Genomic DNA, 24,581 nt, shown 5'->3' with positions numbered 1-24,581 from the left:
CACTGCAGAACACGGCTGTTGAGATGAAGACTGTTTTCTTGGCAAAGGGAAACGAAAGTTCTTTGTGAAAGTCAGTCTTCCCTGATGTTCCCTGAGACGCTACAGTTGTTTGAGAGCTTCAGGAGGTCATTTCTTAGAAGCACTGTGAACCACCTTAGCTGCAGTCTTTTCAACCTTGTGGGTCCCTTTTTTTTTTTTTTTCTTCTTTTTTTTTTTTTTCACTCTAGCTATTTTCAGGACCTCGCTCTGTGTCATACTGCTCTCTGCTCTGGGAAAGATGGTGTGTTCCTTGGATCTCTCTTTGCCGAGAGACTTCTTCTTTATCCTGCTTCTCCAGGTGTCCATGTGGGGCTCAGGTGAGAATATTTTATATTTCCTATATGTGGATTCTCTTGTTCTCTGAACAGAAGAATTAAACCACTTCATCATGTCTCATATCTACCTAGATTAATTTCAAATATTTTATTTTGATATAATAATGTATTTGCCCATACACGATGGCAAGTAAATCATTATATGGTCATTTTAGAGAGGAGGACCAGATAGAATTACTTTACTGATGACTTCTAGTTCATTCAGATCTCAGCTTCTGGAGGAATGCATTTTCTGATGCGCAAGACCTGATTAAAAACTCTAGCTCCCCTCCTCCTTCACTGAATTCACCCCCATGGCAATTTAAAAATCATTTGTTTAATACTTGATCATTCTGTTGATTATAAGATCCACAAGGGTAGAAATCCGCCTTGTCTTGTTCACTGCCATCTTCAGCCTGAATTTGTGCTGCAAATTATTGCTGCGTGAGTGGGAGAGAGAATGTCCATGGGGCTCTACTGGGCCAGTACTGACGCTGTTCTCAAATCCAGGCAGGTTATTCTGATATTCTTTTCATTTGTGGCTCTATTCCACAGATTCATTTTCGGTGATTGGCCCCTCGGAGCCCATTGTGGCCATGCTGGGTGCAGACACGGTGCTGCCCTGTCGCGTGTTCCCAGCCATGAGCCTGGAGAACATGGAGCTCCGCTGGTTCCGCTCCCAGTTCTCAGAGGCTGTGTACGTGTATCAGGACGGGATGGAGCAGACAGGAGAACAGCTGGCAGATTTCAGAGGGAGAGCAGAGCTGGTGAAAGACTACATCACTGAGGGAAGAGTGGCTGTGAGAATCCACAGCCTCCGCGTCTCAGACGATGGAATGTACAAGTGTTTTTTTAAAAAGGGAAGTGATTTTGAAGAAGCCGTTTTGGAGCTAAAAGTGATAGGTGAGTAATTATCTGAAAATGTAGATTACTCTAAGGGAAATGTAACTGTTCTGTGTTTGATTTGGAGGGGAGGATGGTGAACAGAACAAAGACAAAAAGACAGGTTTGCTTGGAGCTGGCCAACATCCTAAACACTGGAGTTAACCCCAAATCCTCTTACTCTGTTTATGCATGTATTGTGCTGTACTTTAAAATTGCACTATTTCCAGAAATATCTACCAAAAAATAGGTCACTTAATTCCCTCTATGTCTCCTCTCACACATTTTGAAGGAGGGCACCATGATTACCAAAACGTTCCATTAACCTCAGAGGCCAGATCCCATTTGGCTACTGTGATGCACAGAGGCTTACCCGGAACTGTCAGTGGTCAAGTACTAAATGCGCTGTTTGGAGAAAGTGACCGTGAGGGTTTGACAGAACAGACTGATACTGCAGAAAAAGGAACAAAAAAAGCATCATCCAAGGATTGAGGCTGGAAAATAATTAACATTCAGGAGCTTAGTGAAGCAGAAATAGAGAAAACCATTAACGGAGTGGCTTTCAGGGAAATAAAAAGGCCCTGCAGATAGGGGCAAATGTGAAAGGCTGGAATACACTGAGGATTGGCCCACAGAACATTGAATTGATCACTATGAGTGTTATCATCATTGGTGCTGTTTTGTTTTTAATTATAATAAAATTATAACTCATTGCATCAAACTCAAACATTTCAGAAAGGTAAGAATATAAATGATTATCTTTTTTTCCCTTCAATATTCCTTTTCTCTTCCTAGGTAACTCTTAATGCCAGACTGTTCTGTGCCATTTCAGTTATCTCTTTTTATATAATAAATTTTATATATAATTATATTTATATATAATTAAATTGAAAAATAATTGTGTATAAAATAATAAAATATATTATGTAATTATAATATGTAATATATTTATATAGCAGATCTTAATCTCTGTTCATAAACTAGTTTTCAAAAATGTTTATGTTTACTTATTTAAAAACAAAATTAATTCTGTCTTCAAGCCCTCAGCCAATCAGGCTCGTGTGAAGTTATATCTTAGTTTTTATTGGAGCTTCCTGTCCCTCTCTTGAATAATAATTGTGCAAAGATCCCTGGAGTCTAATGCAGCCCATCACATTCAGGACTCAGCGAATCTCCTCCAGGATTGGTCCCCCACTGGTTAGCACCAGGATGATCATCATCCCAGCCTTTGTTACATCTTTCCTCATTGACTCATGAAAGATTGCTACAAATATTATTAAAAACTTTAGATGCAGCTCTTCAAGAGCCACCTGAAGATCTCCGTCTCTTCCTTAGGTTTTGAGAAATCTCCCCTTCATTCTATCAAAATTTCTTTTTATTCCGCTTAAGGACACTAGCTCATCGACATTATTTTTTCTCACCCATATTATATAATTGCTGTAACTAACTTACGCATTCAGCAATGTAGGAAGAACGAGCTTTTTTATGCTGTTCCTGCTTTTATCACTGAAGCTGATATAATATAATTGGGGTCAGGAGAGAGAAAAACTTAGAGGACAATTCAAGTAACAGTTACTGAAGCACAGTTAAAAACACTATTAAAATGTCAATTAATTTTTGTTTCATATACGTATACTGGCTCCCTCGTGGACTCACTTCACCTTGTTACCTCCATCTTTGAGATAATCTTTACTCAGTGGAAGAAAGAAAACTTGGAAAATTACAAGAGGAAATTGTTTAAGGAAGAGACCAGAAGAAGTCTCAATTTCAGCGCAGAAAGATAGTCTTCCTTGAGACTCTAAGAAATGGAATAAGCATATGATATAGATATAGAGTAGATATACTGATTTTCTTTCTGAAAGAATTCAACATTGGCAAATTTTACTCTGCTCCTTTCCTATTATCCTTCTATGGCCAATTGCAGATATGCATGCATAGAGGAGATAAGACAGGCGTTGGTTATAAGTGTCAGTATCAGATTCATTGCTCTTACAATTTTTGAATCTCAGATACACACTTATCTCATGGAAAAAGAAAAGAAACCCCCTCCATCCATTGAGAACTATGGTGCTTTGTTCATCTCCCCCAACTGGTGTATCTGTGAAACATTAGGGACTTCTGGACAAAAAAAAATGTCCAAGTCTCAGATAAATGACTTTCCTCTCCAGGTCTGGGTTCCAATCCTCATATTTTCATGGTGGGTCCAGAAGATGGAGGAATACGGCTGAAGTGCACAGGCAAAGGATGGTTTCCCCAGCCTGAAGTTCAGTGGAAAGATGCAAAGGAAGAGAGGATCCCGTCTCTCTCTGAAGACCAGACGCAAGATGATGATGGGTTATTTCAGACTGAGGCGTCTCTCATTGTGAGAGACAGCTCAAAGACAGAAGTGTCCTGTTCCATGAAGAACCCCTTCTTTGGACAAGAGCAAGTGGAAACCATTTTTATCCCAGGTCAGTGTGCTCATTTGGGGGGGCAATTCACGTAACAGTTATTGAAGCACTGTTAAAAACATTAAAATGTAAGTAAGGGGGAAGTAAGGGGTGGGGGGGATACTGGGGACCTGGGATGGGATAGGCTTGCTTGGTGTACGTTTTTGATCAGGTTTTGGGCACCCTGTGTCAGAACCCTTCTTCCCTAGGACCTCTCCTTGGAAGGTAGCATTCACTGTGACTTTCGTGATACTTGGGATTTCCGTTGGTGCTATTGTGTATTTGGCTCTGAAAGAAAAACAGGAAAAGAAAAATGTATCAGAAGTTGAGAAGGAAAAGAAGAAAGAAAGAAAAGCCAAAGGTAAAACTGTGAATCAGACTTGGTGGGGATCTGTGAATTTATGGGTTTGTTAACATGGATGGCATCTTTTGGGAACACAGAAATATATATACGGTTGAGTTAGAGCCCCAAGATCTCCATGAGAAAAAAATATTATTACAGAGTTCATTGGAAAGAAAAAACTCACAGTATAAACATAGGGTTTTTCTTTAATAGTCATAATAAATTTCAATTAAGGTAATTTTTTGTTCTAGGTACATGGAAGTAGCATTCAGGATCTGGATTTAGGAACACAGTCTAGAAAATAAACCTTGGGTTTATTTTTTTTAACCTTAGGTTTATTTTCTGTTAAATCCATTTTATTATTTTCTTTCTTTTTTAGAATCACTTGAGAAGGAGCTTGGTAAGTTATCCATTTTCTTTGCTCTAATAGAGGAAATAGAGTCCTTATTCTATGCCGTATGTCTGGCATCTCACAGGCTGTTATTCCTTTTCAGCCAGAAGGAAGACATTATATCAGCAAGGTGAGTTATATTGATGTGATTGTTGGGTCGACCATCTCACCTGCCCCTCTGTTCTAGTCACTTCTTATTTACCTTGCTGGTGAGGAAGGGATCCCTACCCTAAATAGTATAAAATGGTCAAACATATGACACACAACACTGAACAGATGAGACTGACAGCAGTTTTTAAATTACATATACTCACGTCCTAGGGAGAAGGACACCATGAGCCATGCAGGACCACGTGGGGGTTGCACTTGAGAGCACAATGAGCTAGCAAGGGCTGTGGGAGGCAGGCTCCGTAGTTATAAGAGGATGAGATGCCTCTGTTTTCTGCGGAAGCATGAAATTGGCTTGTTTGAATAATTTTGCAGGCTGACGGTGAGGTGAAGCACATTAGGTTAAAGACCAGGTGGGGTTAGGTTGCCTTGGCCAACAGAGAAATTAGCTGATAGGGGAGTTTTCCGTGCTGGGTGGAGGGCATATCGGGTGAGAGCAGGCAAATTAGGCATTTGGAGTCCTGTGAAGCTCAAAAGTGTGAAGGCAGCACATAAAATTTTAAGCTTTCCAATACTTTCATAATTCAAGCCTATCCCTGCCTTGAAAAACAAAACAAACAAACAAACAAAAACAACAAAAAATTAAAAAAACAGAACCTCACATTTGATCACAAATGTGGAATGTGGAAAACGTGAGAAATAAAGCGGGAGATGTACAAGAGGACAAGCACATCAGAACTGTCACTGAGTGACGGACACGGCAGCGCAGCACCATCATAACCCTTCCGCTTCCACGTGGTCACAGCGTTGCCATGCTCTGAAGTGAAGTTCCAATGAATGGGAGAATCTACTTCCTTTGTTTTTTGGTTTTTTTTTTCAGATTGGAGAAAAGCGGAGTTATATGCTGGTGAGTAACTGGTGTTGTCTTGGGCTTCAGGTGCTTCAGGATTTCATGAGGCATTTCCAGGGCAGTTTTCAGAAAAGTGCCAACTTTTGGAGATTTTACTTTGAATCTGGGAGTTCAAAAAAATACAAGGGATAAGGGGATAAGTATCTCACTCGTTCAAAGGACATGTTCTTGGCATATTTTCCCTTTTTTGTTTTTTCTTTTTAGACTGGAGAAAGGAACTGTTCGAAGCAGGTGAGTGACCTTACTATTTTGTCTCACATAATCTTTTCTATACAAATGAGAAAACACTCTATAATACCTAGCTGGTTATTCACTTCGTGGCTTTTGCTTCAGTCTCATGCAGAAATGTGAACAGATTTCTTACTGTTCTGACATCATTCATTCATTCATTCAGCATAAAATTATACAACTATTTATTCAGTGCCAAATGAATAAAGCAGATCTTGTCCGACTTCATGGGAAAGTGCATGTACAAACGGTGATGAATATTATGGAAGGATAAGAGAATGCCATGAGAAAAAAAAATGGTGGATTCAAAGAATTCCCCTGAGGAATTGATATTTAATCTGAGACTTAAGTGATATTTAAGTGAGACTTTAGATTTATTCATGCAGATAACATTGACAGAGTAGCTGAGGCAGAAGGAAGTCTACTACATAACCAGTCTGAGACAGAGAAGGGTTTGTTGCATCTCAGCGCAAGTGGAAAATGGCCCCTGATCATCTTAGAGTCTTTCCAGAATTATGAGTCAACTGTTACTACTGTATGCTACTTAACTCTGAATATCCCTGTGTCCACAAACATTTCCTAATTAATGTAATCCTCCAAAAGTTAAAATATATTCTAATTCCTCACATACAAATTCTTATGAGAAAAATTTTCATTATTGAAGACGTGGGGTTTGCTACTAGAGTTAGCACTGGTGCCACTCGCACTCCTGGTGTTAGTGTTACTACAACCATTGGAAGCTACCATCTACCACGTGCTCATCACGGGCAGGGTAAAGCACTATGTTCTCTGCACACTGTCTCGTGTGCTTCTCACTGTGCTGTGCTGAGGTGTCATCATCATATGCATCTTCATGAGGTTACAGTGAGGCTGAGCAAGGCAAAGGAACTCCAAGATCACAGCTCCTAAAGACAGCGTGGTTATCACAATTCAGATCTTTCTGACCACAGAGTTGGGATTTCGACTATTAGAAATATAATAAGAGTGTGTGAGACTAGATGACTTATTTATTACATAAGCCCACAGAAAAATGACACCGAAGAAGCGCAAATGAAAGTAGACATGCTGTGATTGGCAATGTGACATCGCTTAGTTATTAAGAGCGGGCAGTAAAGCAGTCAGCGTCTGCATGAGGTTAGAGAAACCCCAACTTGAAATATCTGATCCTGAGGGTTTTCAGATGAGACATCCTTCTTGGCTAAATGGTCTCAGTCTGTCTGGAACACATGGTTATCTAAGGTCCAATTCAACCCTGACCTTCTTTGACCTACACAACATGTGTCTCCTATGAACTGACATAGAATAGAACATAAACTGTCTTACCTTATCTTCCATTTCTCTCCCTCTTGTTTTTCTTCATTTTCCTTTCCTAGTAATTTGAATCTTTCCTAAAGTCACCCCATCTCCATGGTGGAATGATATTCATTTTTTTCCCCCCAAACCTGCAGTGGATGTTACTCTGGATTTAGACACAGCTCATCACAAGCTCAAGTTATCTGAGAGCAGAAAACAAGTTTGTTTAAAAGAGAATGATCCTCAGAATGGTGACGCCTCAACACACCAAGAGCAAGAAGAGTCTGAAACCATCTCCAGTGTTTTGGGCCAGGATGACCTTACCCCAGGGAGACATTTCTGGGAGGTAGAAGTGAGTATGAAGACAGAAGCTGGATCTGGAACTAGATGTGCTCTGGGTGTTTGTGCAGTTACAGCAAAAAGAGAGGGGTGGTTTGCAGAAAGTCCAGAGAAGAATTTCTGGGTGGTAACATACAAGGAAGGAGAAGTCATTTCCCAGAAAGGGTCTCTGTCACTGAGACAGTGGCCCCGCAGGATTGGAGTTTTCCTGGACTGGGATGCTGGGAACGTGTCCTTTTACAACATGATCGATGGGTCCCACATCCATTCTTTTACTGGAATCTCCTTCTGTGGGAAATTTCGTCCTTATTTTAGTCTTCAGGGTGATGGCACATCTTTGACTATCTGCTCAGCTTCAGATAAGAATGAAAATTGTCCTGATTTTTCTGCAAAGTCTTCTGTAACTCATTTAAGTAGCTGTGATCTAAGTGTCCCCGAAGAAGCTAACTCTCTATTATGTCCATAAGAAGTGAAGTGTCAGCACATCTGCTGCCTCCGCCTGAACTTCTTATGGGTGTTTCTCCAAGAAAGCTGCCCTTCTCCAAGAGCAGGTCAGCCTCACTGGGTATGAACTCAGCCCCTTGCAAAGAGACAGGGAGACGGGGAGAGAAGTGGGAACAGCTGGAAAACGCCTGGGGGAGTTTCCTCTAGTGCTACCTTTGGGGAAGCCCTCTTTGTGGACAGCAACGATTTGTCACAAGAAAACTCCAGCTAAACGCGTGGGCCTTTCTTCAGTTCTGGCACTTACTGTGTTTTGAAGTAAATATGTTTACAGCTACATTTAAAAAGAAAATCTCTCTTCCTACTATTTTTGTTATCAAATATGGAGGAGGGTGTGGTGCATGAAGGGAAGGGTCCCAGTTGAGTAAATTCTTAATACACAGGCTGCGGTTGGAGATACACAGAAATCTGCTCAAGTCTTTTAAAAGTTAATGACTCAGCTTGTCTTTTCCTTAGACTTTGGTGTCCATCAGCTTCTAAACTTGGACTTTGCCAAGGGGTGGGGAGGACTAATAAACAACTATAAACCATTTGAGCAGGAGACCAAGCCTTCTGGGAAGGAAGAGCACACCCCTCCCCCCTTTTTTAAAACAAGTTCTCACTGATCAGCAAGTCCAGAATTGTGAGTATGTGAATATAAAAGGAAAGGGCTTTGCAATGTATGTTTTCGGAGAAAAAAGTCAGTTCTTTCTGACCATGTTCTTCCCGCTGTTGAGGGTTTCCTTTGCCTTTAATGCATCTAAGCCTCTGCAGCTGTTTATTACGAAGCTTGCGTCTTCCGGAATGTAATATACGAGCGTCTCCTGTCAAATAAACCCTCTCTTTCTGACAATAAAAGAGATCAACTTAGATCTACTTAGATTTTTCTGTACAGCCAGCAGATCCTTAAATGGCAAGTCCCTTTAACAATCTCTTTTGGAAGATAAACCTCTTTGGCAAAATTTCCCTAAAACACGGCCACTAGAGGGCAAAGCCAGTATTTGAACCCAAGAAGAATAAATCCAGATCCCAGAATATTAACTTTACTGAATTAAGGCAACGTCTTAAATGGCAAGAAGTAGTAAAAGCAGGAGCGAGGCAAGTGAATGGTGGGAAAATATTAGTAGGTATAATCAAATGGACATGGTGGCTGAGAGGATATGTGGGGATAACAGCAAAATGGGTACAAATGGTATTGGAAGTATGGCATGGAACAGGAAGGGCAGTGGGTTCAGTTTTGGGTATTTGACTTTTGTTTATACTCAAGACATTCAGCATGAGGTTACCAAATGAGTTTTCAGTATGTCTCCTGCAAGAATTAAATTCCTACTTTATTCTATAGCAGGATTCTTCTACCTGTCACTTCACTCCCTTTAGTGGTTTTTTGTCCTTCTAACTTAGACATTGGGGAGCAAAGGCTGGAGGTGTTCAGTGAAAGACTGTGTGACAGTTGATGCTCTACTGGAATCAGGGTTATAGAAATGTTTTCAGGGACAACACCATCCAGCATATCCTCATCTCTAGCTGCGGGTAAGTCAACAAGCAGTGAAGGGTCTCCGAGTAGCCCGTGGTTTCCAGCAATGTAATAATCTTAAATTCACCACCTGACTCCATCAATTGATTCCTATTGCTAGACTACTCTGGCAATCCCATTTTGAGTAGAGTTCAAGAAGATTTGGTAAGACATTCAAAAAACAAAGAGACTTCACTAGAAGAAAGAAATATCTTAGGGCAGGAATTATGTCTTATTAAGCATTTTACTCTAGGACCTAGCACAGTGAATTCTACAGATAAGGTATTTAATAAATATTCTATTTATGAATCTTTTCACACATTCCACAGATGTTTGTTGACCAACGAATAAATGCCATTTTTCTAGGTTGTGAGGATATACAGAAAAGAAAAATATCACTGCCTTAAAGGAACTTATAGTCTCTGACAAGTGAGGACAAAGTCCTGCACGGGGGTTGACAGAATTACTCTCTCTGGTTTCTTCCTGTCCTTTCCTTGAAACTGAGATCCGTCCAATCTGCACATCAGTTGTGAGAGTTGCCATGCTTTGCATGACTACAGCCAGCCCTCTGTGCATCAGCAGTGAGAAGGAACGGGATCCTTGATGGGCCGATCCAGTTACTCATCCATTAGTCACAGTAATTATTTCCATGTTTGGGGCGTCTTATCCAAGCACCAACCAGTCTCTTTCCCTGTGGTTTTTCTACCTGGAATTGGAACTGAGAAAGCAAATCAACCCCCAATTTGGGAAGCTAACAGAAAATATGTTTCTTAATACATAGTGAAAGATTTTGACTGATGAAAAACACATTTCATGACACTCTCCTAGGGAAAATGTATGTATTTATCTATTGGGCCTATACAAGCCCATAGGACTAACAAGTAAAAAATTAGGTTGAGTGGGCAGGCCAATTCAAAAAAAAAAAAAAAAGAAAGAAAGAAAAGAAAGAAAGGACAGTTAACCTCAGACATTATTAAATAAAATATTTTTAATTATATTAAATCATAACAAAGTAGCATCAAAAATATTTTAAAGCAAAGCTACTATATTTATTAACAAATTTGTCTTCAAAAATGTAAGGGGTACATAAAGGTGTGTCAGAAATGTTTGTACCAAAAACATGTAAATCATTTATGAAATCCCAGAAAATATAATACACAAAGTGAACCTTGATGTAACTCTGGACTTTAGTTGAAAATAGTGTATCGGTATCAGTTCATGAGTTGTAACAAATGTACTACACCGATCGAGCTGTTCATAGCAGAGGAAACAGAGGGGTGAGAGGAGAGGGATATGGGAGTGCTCCGGATTTTCCACTCAGTTTTGTTGTAAACCTAAAACAGCTCTTAAAAAAATAAAATCTTTTTATTTTTTTAAGGAATGAAGTACTGGTACATGCTACAACATGGATGAACTTTGAAAACATTATGCTAAGTAAAAAAATACAGACACAAAAAACCCACATATTTTACAACTGCATTTGCATTTATGTGAAATACCCCATATAGGTAAATTCACAGAGACAGAAAGTAGATTGGGGGCTGGAGGCAGGGGGAAATGGGTATGACTGCTTGACGGTTATAGAGTTTCCTTTTGGAGTAATCAAAATATTCTGGAACTGGATATTGAAGATGGTTGCACACTTTGTGAGGGTAAAAATACAAGTGAATTGTACACTTTAAAATAGCTTAAACAATGAATTTTATGTTATGTGTATTTTACCACAATTGAAAAAATGTAAAACTAAATAAAATAAATGTGTAAATACTTGTGAAAGAATAATGCATAGTTTCAAACGTAAAGTTAGGAGCTTAAAAATGGAGAAAGAAATTATGAACCAGAAGAGAAAACTCTGGAATGCTGCAGAAAAAAAATCTTCAAAGGACAGCAGGAACCGTGGTGTCTGCCTCCCTAGACGGCAGCAGAGTGTCATTTGCTGGTATTCCTCATTCTCACTTCAGATGATTTTCAGACTTTCTCCAAATCTTTATTTCTTCACATTCTTTCTTCTTCTACCTGTAGCTTCTCCTTCCTAATTCATTATAACTTTAAAATATTTTTATTTCCATTGCATTTTATTACTTGTGTTGCATTTATTGCTTATGTTTATTGTACAATTACTAATTTTAAGTTGTGTTTTTTTCACTCTAAAAAATAAGTTTGATGTTTACATATACATGACACATAACTAATTTTTCTCTTGGACTAGAATTTCTGAAAAGTTTCTTCACTCCGCATTCTCAATCAACTTTCTGAAAAAGTCTGGTGCCGGGATTCCACACTTCATGGGATTTTCAAGATTACATCTTGGTAATCAGGTTTTTCTCCTTGTATTCAGTTGTATTTTCTCTTCCTTGTTTTTAACTATATTTTTGTTTACTCAGCCCTCCTTGCATAATTAATTGTCACTTTCCTAAAGAAACCAATCAGATACTTGGTCATTCCTCTCACTTCCTCGTCTAGGCTAAATTGCATTTCCCATTGGATTTTCTAAGGGTCCTTTGTCATCAGATATCAGATTGTGATCAGTGGGCAGGATATCAGAGAGCTTGGATACAATAGGTCACTGAAAGAATCAGTCTCCTGGTCAGATTTGAGGCCAGAGTGTGGTTAAAGCCTCTTGATTTGGTACTTGGGTGATGGTGTGAGTTCCCTTCAAGTGGCTGGTGAAAGGAGAGAAAGGCTGGGATTCAGAATATAATCCCGGTTTCCAGAATCCTAGGTTATTATTTTCCTTGGAGGAGTTGCAGAGGCTCCCTTGGGTGCAGGAAAGATGTCAAGAGAACATACATTAGGGAACCAAAGAATGAAGTGGGGAATGCAGAATTTCAGAGAAGGAAACTGAGGGGAAGGTATACACAGGGCACTTGCTGTTCATGTTATAAAAGGAGAAGTGTCCAGAGGGCGTAGTCAAGGGTGATTCTAATCTGTCCTGGGAACATGTGCAGGGAGAGGAGGAGGAGAGGAGAGGTGATGGCCCAGTACTCATTTCCATAATAACCCATTGCTCAAACCCATTCTCAGATGGCATAGAGATGACTCCATGACATTGTCCTTGGCAACACTCAGGACCAGTGCTTCCCTGTCCCTAAACTCCACCTCTCAGACCCATCTGCCTGACATGAGCCCCTCCTGGCCCAGAGCATTGAGGAGGTTGTGAAGTCTCTACAGATCTCTGGCTGCTTGATTGACCTTGGGCCACATGCTCGTTTTCCTCAGAAAGGATTGCTTCTGGTGAGCTGTATTTGGGTCCAATGTCTCATTCACTGCAGAGAAAGAAAATTCATTCTGATAAGAATCAGTATGGGAGCATCTTAAAAATATTAATTTCATGATATTAACATCCAAATGGGCAAACAAAAGTTATAGTAACTTAAGAAATTCAAAGTGGAAGAAATTTCTAGGGCACACCAAACAACCTATCAATCCCTGGAAAGTCTTTCCTGGGCAGAAATAACCAATAAGCATCATATTTGTAATGATTTTAGTGAAATGTTCATGCCAATAGCATCCCAGTTAAGTCTCAGCTCTCAGCCTTGAAAGCAAGGCTGGCTATGCCACATTTTTTCTTCTTCTACCTTAACTGGATCACTTGGGAATGTGGACAGGGGTGGGAGGGTGAAATGATTGTCTTTTAATCCTTTTGCTTCTATTATAACTGTAAACTCTGATCTCGTTCAGCACTGATCCTCAATTACACGTGTGTAAGCCATGGACTCTCGTGTTTTACTGATCACTGAATATCCACTGAATGCCTCTGTGTGTGCCTGCTGAAAAGAGAGGCCAGGGAAAGTGTACAGTAAGGTTCCCACCACAAAGCGTGCTTCACACTGTTTCTGTTTGCCTGACTTACCTCGTCTACAGCAGCACCTCCAGATCAAGCCCACAGCTCCAATAAGAAGCAATCCCCAAATAATTGGTATCATCCGTGGAAAAGTCATCCTGAACTCTGAAACGGAAACCCCAGAATCACATTAAATCATGAAATTGGGAAAATGTCAAGATCTTCCTTTTCATCTGAGCAGCTCCTGGGCTGAGGAGGAGGGTTAGAATTGGTCCTGTCAAGAAGGAATTTGGTCTTCTCCTCCTTGCTCTGCAGACGCTGAGGAGAGACCAGAGGTTTATGCTGATTTTACTGTTTGCTCCTCTCAGAAACCACCCCCTCACACACACACACACACACACACACGCACACACTTCCCTTCTCTTTTCCAATTATATCATCACCATCACTGGAACAACAAGGGTGACAAAAAGATAAAATCACCAAGTCCAAGGCCATGAAGATAATGTTGAGGAAAATTAGTTTCTAATCCAGAAGAAAACCCATCATGAGGGGAAAAAAGTGATACCGTTTTCACAACAGAAGAAAAGAATTTGTAGATATAGTGACAAGAGAGTCAGTTCTTGGAATTTGGTATGTAACAATGTAACAATGTAACCTTAGAGCTTTAGCTGGGGATTTCTAGAAGAGACTCAAAAGAGTAGAATCTCTAGGTGTCCAGAAGACCAGCTTTGCAAGAGCCATCAAGAGGTTTCATCAGAAAGAAAAAAGGAAAAATAGAAAAGCGATATGATGAGTAAGTCTGGGTCGGTGTGCGTATTTATCTCCCAAATCTGAGAGGAACGCATGGAGTCACTAACCTGAAAGAGAGAAAGCTGTCACTTTCTCCTCACCGAGAAGGGGGTTGCTGATGGAGCAGGTCACGTTCACAGTGGAGCTGTTTGTGATCAGTAGAAACGCCTCCACGCGGAATAGCCCGTGGCTGCCTTGAGTCAGGTCCTGGGAAAACGATGGTATGGCCTTTCCTTCCACGTCCCTCCACTGTACATGGGGCTGTGGGAACCACCCTTCTGAAGTGCACAGTAGCTTTATTTCTCCATCCTTCCATTCCTCCACGGAGATCAGAGGGGAAGAACCAAGACCTGAGGAATAGAAACCAAGGAAGGCAACTTAGAGTCTCTGAAAGTGGTTATATAGCCAGTGACTTCACCGAGAGGAAAGAGGGGGAATCAGAAGCTTGGGGAAGAGACCAAAGTTTATTGGGAAATTACACTCCACTTAGGGATGATGCTAGCAGGAGTCTTTACTTGTTTCCTTTTGTTTACATATATAATATTTTTATTTTTATTTTATGTATTCCTAAAATCATCCTAGGACAGGTTAAGGGATCCAATACATTTCAAATCCATTTTTTTTTCTTCTATACCTGAAACAGAATAACTTTGACCAGGGCATGAGTCATATGGCCAAGAAAAAAAATGAAAGTGAATAAGAGAATACTCTCAAAGATCAAAATCCTATACATATATGTGTCCAATGGCAAAAATGATAGCTTTCTTTTTTTTAACATTTTTTATTGATTTATAATCATTTTACAATGTTGTGTCAAATTCGAATGATAGCTTTCATTTAACTTTTCAACATGCACTCCCATAGATAATTTTTAAATATATTTATTAATTTGGATACACCATAAGTGGAAGAAACAAGTAGATTATCCCTGATTTTGGCTATGAACACAATGGAATTTGCTAACATTGGAAAACCAATTTTCACTCATAAATAGAAGCAGTGGGACATCATGATGTGGGGAGTAACTTTGCCTTTCCTCTTCCATCCCTGCCAATACTGTCAATATTTATGATTTTTGCTTCTACAGTGGATCTGGTTTAGTCTTCATCATCATAATTTCTAATAACTATACATTTCCCAGAATTCTAACAACACACTGAAATAATGAGTCCTGTGTAGTTATGGAGTAAAATTCCCAGACTTCACTAGATGTACAGCCACTTTATGGAGATCTAGAGACGATACAAATTCTACACACACAGAATTAAATCTGGTCCACTTGTGTTTCTGGACTTGATGACATCTCTTGCACATTGGAGCGTTTAATATAAATTTGATGAGTGAATGGACATTAAGAAAATTTTAGTGCTAGAGACAATTTCCATGAACTAGGAAGTTAAAGCAGTAGAAACAGATGTTGAATTCAAAACATCTATCTAGAGTCCTTACCTACGATCTTCAGATCCAGATTGGCTTCCTGGTAGACACCATCTTTTTCAAAAAGGCACTGGTACTGTCCATCATCTGAAATTCTGGCATTGTTTATCTGCAGGGTCAGCCTCCCCTCATTGATGGTATCGCTCACCAATACAGTCCTGCCTCTGTACTCGGCCATCTGCTCTCCAGCCACATGGTCCCCATCCATGTAGACATAAACAGCAGGATCGGACCCACCTCACCTCCATGCTCTGTGCATTAGTCTTAGGGGACAGGGAACAGGTTAATCGTATGTCTTCTCCCACTCTGACCAGGATGGGCTGGGAAGGTCCAATCACCTTTAAGGAAGCTGAAAAAACACAATGAAAGATTCAAAATGGAGCCAAGAGTGTCATCAGCAAGAACATTTTGGGTTGTTTAGAACCCAGGGGCATCCCGGGGGGGGCTGATAATCTCATCATCATATCATTTAATCCTGTCTCAACCAGCTTATTCAATAAGTGGGCTATCTCATTCCTCAAATACAGTAAACCATGTCATGTCATATCATATCATATCATATCATATCATATCATATCATATCATATCATGACTCTTACTTAGAACCTGACACTACATTAGGGATTAAGTTCAATATGTTTATATTAAAGTGACAAAAAATAGAGACCAATGACTTACTAAAATCACCGATAAGTGATTAAAAGCACATACTCTTAAGTCAGCTAGACAGAGATTAGAAGGCAAATATCACAATTTCTTCGTGGTTTTCAGCAAACCACATAATGTCTCTAAGATTGTTTCCCACCTGTAAAATGAGGACAAATCTATTCATCTTTAAAATTATTGTAAGAAAAGAAAATAACTCCTGAAGAGGACTTGGCATAGTGCCGAGCATATAATTAACCTTTCAAAAAATTAGTCATAATTTTTAAAATCAGTAACATTATTTGACAGGGTGGGAAGTAGAAATTCAGCCTCAGGACTTCTACAGAAAGCTCAGCTTGCCTCTGAGCGCTTAGGCACAAGCCCTAACAACCAGAGGCGGCTGCGACTCTCCTGGTTCTCTCCATTAACAGCACACCCTTGAAGCTCCTGAGGGCCCAGCCCTCCTCCCGACCGGGAGCCAAGGGAAGCTCCAACTTTTCATCTTGTTTAACTGTGGTCCCAGAAGGTGTGCACAACACTAGGACATCAGGCTGTATTTTGTGTGCTGGGTTTCCAATGGACACGGCGATTTGGTTCAGATAACTCCAAGAAATGACTCTTCACCGAAAATCTTCCTAAGGGACAGAGACGTGGCTCGACCTGCCCCAGTCACAGGCTTGGCTCTCTGAGCCATAACTAACCAGTCAAGGTTTCCGTCCTGTCACAAGCAGATGCCACCCCAGGCAGGAGGGCGTCTGACTTGGAAGGTCAGGCTCACAGGTGTGCAGCTCTCCTCCAACTGTGGCGTTACCTTTGACCGTCCCAAGTCCTTCCCCTTTATCTTTATGGCCCAAAGGGGTCAGAAGTGTCACAACAGACTCTGGCAGAGATTGGGGTGTGTTTGCCACCCTAATTTTCCTCTAAAACTCCTACATGGGCTGAAAAGTGGGCTTAAACTCACCTAATGCGCAACAAGCACACATACACACACACCTACACACATTTTCCTGTAACCGGTGTTTTGAGGGAGAGTAGGGTATTGGAAGGAGAAAGTGAACGGGCAGGGAGCAGGCTGGCCATCATGGGCTGGGAGAAGAGGACACCGAAAGGAAGAAAAGGAGGAAGATGATAAAGCAATAAAGAGAAACCAAAAGTGGCTCAAAAATCAGTTGGTTATTGTTTAAACCACTTATCTGAGGTCCAATAAAATAATACCTGCATCCGACTATAAAGTAAAAAAAAAAAAAAAAACCAGAAAATGATCACCTCACAGGCTGCATCCAGGAAAGTAACAGCCCCTCCTGACAGTGATGAGGTTGGGCCCACGGGGTGAGCAGCAGGGGCAGAAACTGCAGCAGGGCCAGAGGCGGCAGGAGCGGGGGAGGACCACCGGTTCTCATGATGCCTCTGCACTTACACCAGAAACTCACACTAGGGCTCCCAGAGCTTGGCCGGCCGATCTGTGCCACCCTCTACACACACCAGACGCAGCTCCCTTTCCTCCCGCCCAGTAGGACGGAGCTGGCGTCTGCAGCCATCTTGGGCATCTCTCCGAGGCTCACTGGGGTCCCCACGGACACTGAAAGTGGTAGGTCATGGAGGGCAAAGGTGCCTGCGGGAGACTGCGCTTGCTTTGTGGGTCCCTCCAGTACTAACTGAACGTGAGACTGGGCAGGTCCTGCCTTGCTTTCTCATCTGGATCACGAGCAGTCGCCGTGGCTGCACATGGTTTGTCCAGGGAGCACCACCTCCCTCCGGGGAGGGCAGAGGCTCATCTAGACTCGTGCTTGCAACCACATCTACGTACCGAGCTCCGCCTGCAGTTTCTCTGGAAAAATAATGAGAATAACATATTAAACATTTTGGTCTAAGGGAAAGGAGAGAAAATGTTTCAAAAAATAATAAAATCAAGTCCTCCATTTTATTGATATGCTTGATTCATAAGAAAGAAACTAAATGCAGAAAAATAATAATTTTTTTCCCACCAATCTCCTAGTGGTCCAGCTGCTTTTCCTTTTCTCTGTGCAACAAAAATGCTCTTGGGTCAACCACCTACACACATTTCAACCGCCCTCTGATTCTGTTTGTTTCTGCCTGTATTTAACATACTAGTATTTAACTATTTTATTAAAATAATATTATGTTTATAAATGCATCAAATGTATAAAATATATGGACATAGACAATTATCACCCATAATTACACACTGAGAGATAAAACATATAAATATATGTATATGTTTTATAATTTATATATATATATAGTTGGCTCCTTTTGACATTAACATACAATATTTATTTTAACTTTTTTCCCTGTATCCATTTATATGAGTAACTGTGTACTTGCATCCTTATATCTAAATATAGAGTATGTCCCAAAACTCTTAGCACAGTTCTAAATTTATTTACAGCCAATAAACTTTACATGATTGGAAATCTCTATTTATAGATAGATAGATGAATAGACAGATATAATCTTTATCATTGAGGAGTCCGTCATGACAATTTTTTTCAACCATTAAATTTATTTGAAAATACCATTTTTCCTCAATGCTATAATGTATAGTAACATAATACACTTAACGCTCCACTGTTGTGTTGGGTTTCTGGCAGTAGTTTGTGTTGCTGTTTATAAATGAGGCTGTGATTACGATGCTACTATGTAAACAGCTGTCTCCATCTCTGATTAGCTTCAGATGATAGGTTCCAAGAAGTAACTGACACAAATTCAGCATAGGAAAACATTTTGGTTGAAAGAATGTAGTTATTTTCTTTACAATGTAACACATACTTGTGAGTAAAGTAAATTAATAAAAAAGAAAAAGAAGGACTTGAAAATTAATCAGGATATATAGTGTGTATATTTCTAGCCATAAATAGTTCTATAGTTTTTAATGTATATTACTAAATGTTAGATTTTTTTCTTGATTAAAAAATACTGGGTGCTATGGAACTGTCCCTGTGACCTTTCCTGCTAATCTGAGCACCTTGGTCCGGGAGGCAGAGCACTGACCTGGGATGGAGATATGTGACCCCTTCTCCTCAGTGAGCGTGGGGTTGTGGATGAAGCAGGACACGGCCTCTGGAAGGGGATTCCTGACCACGAGAGTGCTTTCCACATAGTACAAGCCGTCTTCATCTTGGACGTGATGCTCAGAGACAGTCAGCAACTTTTCTCCCGTGATGTCTTGCCAAGAAACCTGAGGTTCTGGGAACCAGCCTTTTGCAGTGCACACAAGCTGGACTCCATTCTCCACAGATTCCTCCATGTGGATGTAAGGGGCGGACCCCAGACCTGAGGAAAGACACAGCCCTGAGGCCCAGAGCCCACGGAGGCACAAATAGAGGCTGAGAGTCCAGTGACGGTGCTCAGAGGGAGCGCCAGGAGTTCAGCGTTTTGGGGAGCAAACAGTGGCCCAAAGTCTTCTTCCCATTCAAACTGGAGTTTGCACACACTTTATATGTACCCCAGTCTGATTCTTTATATTTTAGTATATGAGCAGTATTTGTATGCAGATCCAGACAGGAAAATAAGGGGAAAGGACATAATGACATTTTGTTTCCATCTCTAGTACTGCAAACAAAGATTTATTCATGAACTCTCTCATGCCACAAACTCTGCCTTTTTCATCTTATTGTAGCAGGCACTTTGTCTCACCTGTTGGATAATAGCTTGACTCTAATTTAAATAGAATATTTAATATAAGGGGAGAAATCACCTCCAGGGAAAATGTTCTTCCCCTCCCTTTTGTTGGTGGTTGTGACCTTGAGATGCAAACAGATAACCTGGGGTGTGTAAAGTGGCAAGCTTCATGAGGAGTTCCTCAGCCTAAATATTCCATTCCATGGGAAGATGTTTTTGAAACAGCCCAGTTTTATACAATCAGGAAATTCTTTCTGTATTCAACATAACTCTCAAACCCAAACAAAGGTGATTATATTTTCCATAGATGGTGATTCTGTCTCTATCACTTGCCGGAGGACAGAGACCCACTTCCTCAGTTAGGGCCTTAGAAAATGCATGTTTGGTTTTCAGATATTCCTGGTGAAACGCCTTGGTATGTGCCCTCCACTGTGCACATCTCACAAGTACGGGGATTTCCTCCACTTTGAATCACCCTGAACATATTAGCAGTAATAATCATAGTCACAGGTGGTACTCAAAAAGGTGTCAGGGAACAGCCTCATGGGGGAGCAAAGAAGGAAGCAGCATCGGCCGGAGACGTTAGCACCTCCAGAGAGCCATTTCTCCAATGAGGGAAAGAGATTCACCTGATTTTGTCTTTAGCACATGATGGAGTTACTCCTGCCAGGGAACCATGTGATAGTCCACTTTTCAGATATTTTGTTTTCCCACAGAGAAATCCTTTCTTCACTCTCCTTCTTCCAACTCCTCCCTACTTTGCCAACACAACAGCATCATACAGAACCTTGCCCTTCACAGTGGGCATGTCCAAGAGCATCCTCGATCCCCCAGTTCACTGAACAGGAGTATATGATAATCCCCACAAAACACAGTGTTCTTAACCTCTTCAGTCTCATCAGGAGCCTTCTAACGGGAGGTGTTACACAAAGAAACAAAGTGTTCACTTCTCAGTCCCTGTATTTTCAGGCTGAGTAGAGAACACAGATGTAACACAGCAACAGACCCGCCCTTGTGCACCAGTCCGCATGGCGTAGGTTCTTGCCTCCGCAAAACTGTTAAAGGCTACATGTCATCAACTGTAAATAGTCCTCAAGAATAGTCAAAACGTGTAACTTAAATCTGGGGAAACTGTGTATGGGTGAGCTCACTTTAAAGACTTCAGAAGCACTTGCCTTCAAGTGAATCGGGAATGGAGAACTGGGCAGTAGCAATTACCTTGATGACGCAAAGGGAATTCTTCCGTTGGCAATAAGCTCACCACAAATTAATATACCTCTCTTTCCAAGACCTTATGTCTTTCCCCCGATATTCACCTGCTACTCTGAGCCACAAGCTTGTCTCCCCACAGTAGTTTCCCTCTTGGAAGCGGCACCAGTACTGCCCATCGTCGGATGGTTGGATGCTGTGAATCTTCAGAGCCACGGTTCCCTCAGCAATGTTGTCCTGTATCCACTCTGCCCGGTCTCTGTATCCCTCCATCTGTGTCCCCGTCACCTCAGCTCCGTCCCGGTACGCGAACACAGGTGTGCTGGGCTCTGAGCGGTGCCACCGCACTTCCATGTGCGCCGCGGTTCTCCTGGGAAGGAGCTGACAGGTCAGGACGGCATCTTCTCCGACCACGGCCAGGACAGGACGGGCGGAACCAATCACTCTGAAGTCATCTACAAAAGAGGGACAACGAGAGCCAGGAAAAGCCAACTGGAGGATCAATATGTTTGCTTTGGGAGGTCCAGCCTCTCAAAATGGAGGCATCTGGAGGAGGGAAAGCTTTATTTTCAATGTTCTAGAGAAATCCAGCATTATGATGTGTGATGGGAAGTGGGGCAAATCCATTATTCTCAATGAGATTTTGAGATTTGGAATCTCAATTTCTTAATCTTTAAGATACTAAACCCTCCATCTTAAGGTTGTTTTTATTCTCAAATAAGTTAGTGTATAAATTGATTTTTCAGTTGGGAACTTTATTAGTTAGTGACTTACTTTTTATTTTATCGTGATTTATTTTATAGTCAGTAATTTCACTTCAGTGACTGAATTATAATCAGTCATTTTTCCTAAAATTTAGGTAATAGGTTTATCCAATAGACTATTCAGCTTTTTGGGACTGCTCTTGTCCTAGGTAAAGCTTTTTTGGTTGTTTTTCTTTTTTGTTTGTTTGTTTATTTGGTTGGTTTTTTGTTTGTTTGTTTTTTGGTCTGGGGCAGGCAAGACTCCAGCGACTGGGGCTATGTAAAGTGTTGTTTTTGCAAGGACATTTTGTAGTGAATTAAGGGTCATGATTTGTGTAAAGAGTTGAAGCCTCCCAATCAAATTTTAAGTCATGTTTGACCTCTTCGTTATCTGCAAATTGAAGAGATGCTGAACAGTTCTGTCTGTTACTACGCTTAATCATTTCATCTGTCGTGTATATGATGTTTTTTCCTCATCCTAAAATGCTCCAGGGCCATTGGCACTTTCTCTGTGCAGATCCAATCTTCCTAAGAAGGAATAGCATCTTGCTTAGTTGCTGCTCGATACCAAATAGATGGTGCTCAGAGGTGACTGTGGGACTTGGGTGGTGATCTGCTTGCGTTCTGCATGGATGCAATCTAGAGATAAAGCCAGAACTGGAGTCCTACCATCTGGTTGGCTTTTTCTTTTTCTTTTTTTTAACACGTTAGGAAGGAGTATCACACAGAGGTTTCTGGCAGCCTCACCACATCATGTAGTTTCTGGCAGCCTCAGTCTGGAGCCTGTGTCTCCTCGGGTCCTGTCCAGAGACTCCCCACTTTGCCACCCTGTGTGTTCCTTGGGCTCCAATGTTACCCACTGACATCAAATTTTCACAATCCTGTTTCAAGTTGCAATATTTTGACCAACAAACTTTAGCTACTGAGATTTCCAAGCCTAATTCTTGGAGGTCTCCTTCTAGTTTCTTATTTCCAAGTATTTTTATGCTGTTTAATTTATGGTTAAAAGCAGCCACTCTTTTCACCCCCAAAGTGCTGTTCTGAATAGAAGCACAAGAATGGATGACTTAACGTGTTCCAGTGTTTTCCACGTACAGCCTCATTTAATCTTAAAGCGTGTGCCAGCCTATGAGACATAGGTAGGCTGTTATCCTTATCATAGAGGTGAGAAAACTAAGGCAGAAGGTATTCAAGTAAGTTCCAAAGATAACACAGCTGAGAGTGGAGGAGCCCTTTTTGGAACACAGGTGCTCCGGCTCCTGGATCTCCACTCTTAACGTTGTACTGGCCTTTTGAATTTCGATCTCTGCACCCAGGCTGGACCTCTGAGACACTCGAGTATACAGTCAAAGGAAGAAGAGCGTCCTACCTGACTGCCTCATGCTGAGCAATACAAAGAGGAAGGAGGCAGCTATGCCAGACAGACTGTATCCCGGAAAATCCACCATCCTCCCTGGAGCAAACACAAGAGAAAACATGATGGCGCCTAAATGAGGCTGTGATACAGCAAGCGTTTCTGTGGTTCCCGATGGCTGTGCAGACACGAGGGATGACATCAGAGCCTTCCACTGTCAGATGATGCAATGGGCTTGGCTCCCTTTCTCTGCATTTATCCATCATTTCCACACTCTTACTTACTGTGTTGTACTTTAAGCTCTTCGGGGGCCCTGAAGGAAGATTTCTGACAAATGAAAATGTCTTCTGGGCTAAAAGGACAAAAACACTACCATAGACCACCTGCTGTCAGCGTGCTGAAAATCTTTGGCATTTTTTTTTTTTTGTAAATAAATAACCAGACTTAGATTGTAAGCTTTAAATCAAAACATTTTAATTATAAGTTTCTGACATCTCCATTTTACCATTTAATGTAACCACCATTGATATTAAAAATGGTAAACTTTGATACTGTCAAGCGATATGATCTAACATGCCTGTGTATCATCAAATTCTCAAAAACCCACGTTCCATTTACTCTTCTGTATAAAGTGCAAGTATTAAGATGCAGCAATAAATGCTGCTGCTGTTCAGTCAGTAGGTAAATAACCATTCCAGATTTCAAGGTCTATGCATGTACTGTTAAAATTCATGCCAAAGAAAATTACAAATTTCTAGATGTCCCGAGTCATTAGAGGAATTTTTTCAGTTAAAAAAAAAACAAAACTTCAAAAGTTAAATCCTCAGATTGCCAAGTAACCATAGAGGAAAATAAATCAATTCGTGAAGCTGGGAGCTCATTTATCCATATAAACTTAATAGACAAACGTTTTTAGGAGAGAAAGGAAAGGAAAGTGAGGGTTCTTGGAGATGAGGTGAGTTGTGTTTACCTCTGTGACCTTGGGCATCTTACTCTGTTTTCGTGAACCCCTCCTTTCTCTCGTCTCTGGAGGAGACAGTCACTCCTAACATTTCTGCAGCTGCACTGTCGCCAGACACAGAAGCAAGGCTCGGGGGCACAAGCCCAACGTCAGCCACGACAAACGAGTAACGTGGTCCTGGTTTTCTGAGTCTGGTCTAGAGCCCCTTCCTCGCCCAGCCTGCTTCACAGCAACCCTGTGAGGATCTGGTAAACTCTGGCAGCACTTCGCAAAGTTTAGAGTGGGGTGTGAGTGCAAAATACAGGAGGGAGGCATTAGGACAAGTGGCAGGGTTTCCCTGCCGGGTGCCTGCGCATCCGCATGTACACCACGTGTCTCTATGCCCCAGTTCCTCATCTTAGCCACCTTCCCCAGCCTCCCCTCACCATCCTCCACCAGCCACTCTCCAATCCACTCACGCGTCTCCCTCTTTCCTTGGGGACGAAACCAGGGGCTGCTGGGTCGTCTTCTCACTGGGTCTCAGGTGTACCCTTCATCCACAGGGCAGGTGTCCAAAGACAGGTCAGAGCCTGACGTGCTGACTGGAGGGAGAATTGAGCACAGCCAGAGCGGGTGGAGGGGCCCCTGTTTCCCAGGGGCTTTGGGTGAAGGAGGGTTTAAGCCGCCTCCCCTAAACTGAAGGAAGAGCCAAATCCCTGAAGATGAGCTTCCAATCAGACCTGCACGTTCGCCTCCTACAGCTGTA

At 41.4% G+C, this 24,581-nt stretch overlaps 2 protein-coding genes across 2 annotated transcripts; one reads left to right on the top strand and one right to left on the bottom strand.

Annotated features, from left to right (window-relative positions):
* Positions 1 to 277: 277 nt before the first annotated feature.
* On the top strand, positions 278 to 7,742 carry LOC102533895 (butyrophilin subfamily 3 member A2-like). The gene is made up of 9 exons (XM_072944700.1): positions 278 to 356; positions 909 to 1,256; positions 3,404 to 3,685; positions 3,858 to 4,025; positions 4,387 to 4,407; positions 4,502 to 4,528; positions 5,387 to 5,413; positions 5,621 to 5,647; positions 7,093 to 7,742. Exons 1-9 carry the CDS (start codon positions 278 to 280, stop codon positions 7,740 to 7,742), a joined length of 1,629 nt encoding a protein of 542 aa, XP_072800801.1.
* Positions 7,743 to 11,198: 3,456 nt separating this feature from the next.
* LOC102537202 (butyrophilin-like protein 2) lies at positions 11,199 to 22,969 on the bottom strand. The gene is given in 10 exon segments (XM_072944699.1): positions 11,199 to 11,260; positions 11,998 to 12,047; positions 13,116 to 13,218; positions 13,914 to 14,195; positions 15,295 to 15,509; positions 15,511 to 15,631; positions 17,735 to 17,755; positions 18,940 to 19,221; positions 20,886 to 21,233; positions 22,891 to 22,969. Coding segments are annotated over 10 exon segments (1,563 nt in total).
* Positions 22,970 to 24,581: the final 1,612 nt, after the last annotated feature.

Source organism: Vicugna pacos, chromosome 20, assembly GCF_048564905.1.
Source record: "Vicugna pacos chromosome 20, VicPac4, whole genome shotgun sequence".
In the NCBI taxonomy this organism is placed as follows: Eukaryota; Metazoa; Chordata; class Mammalia; order Artiodactyla; family Camelidae; genus Vicugna; species Vicugna pacos.
The sequence above is the reverse complement of the archived record's forward strand: the minus strand, read 5'-3'. Positions and strand labels throughout refer to the sequence as shown.

Coding starts and splice junctions, on each gene's coding strand:
- LOC102533895 (XM_072944700.1), top strand. CDS start 278: ATGGTGTGTTCCTTGGATCTCTCTTTGCCGAGAGACTTCTTCTTTATC. Junction 3,686..3,857: donor GGAAACCATTTTTATCCCAG/GTCAGTGTGCTC, acceptor ACCCTGTGTCAG/AACCCTTCTTCCCTAGGACC. Junction 5,648..7,092: donor AAAGGAACTGTTCGAAGCAG/GTGAGTGACCTT, acceptor CCAAACCTGCAG/TGGATGTTACTCTGGATTTA.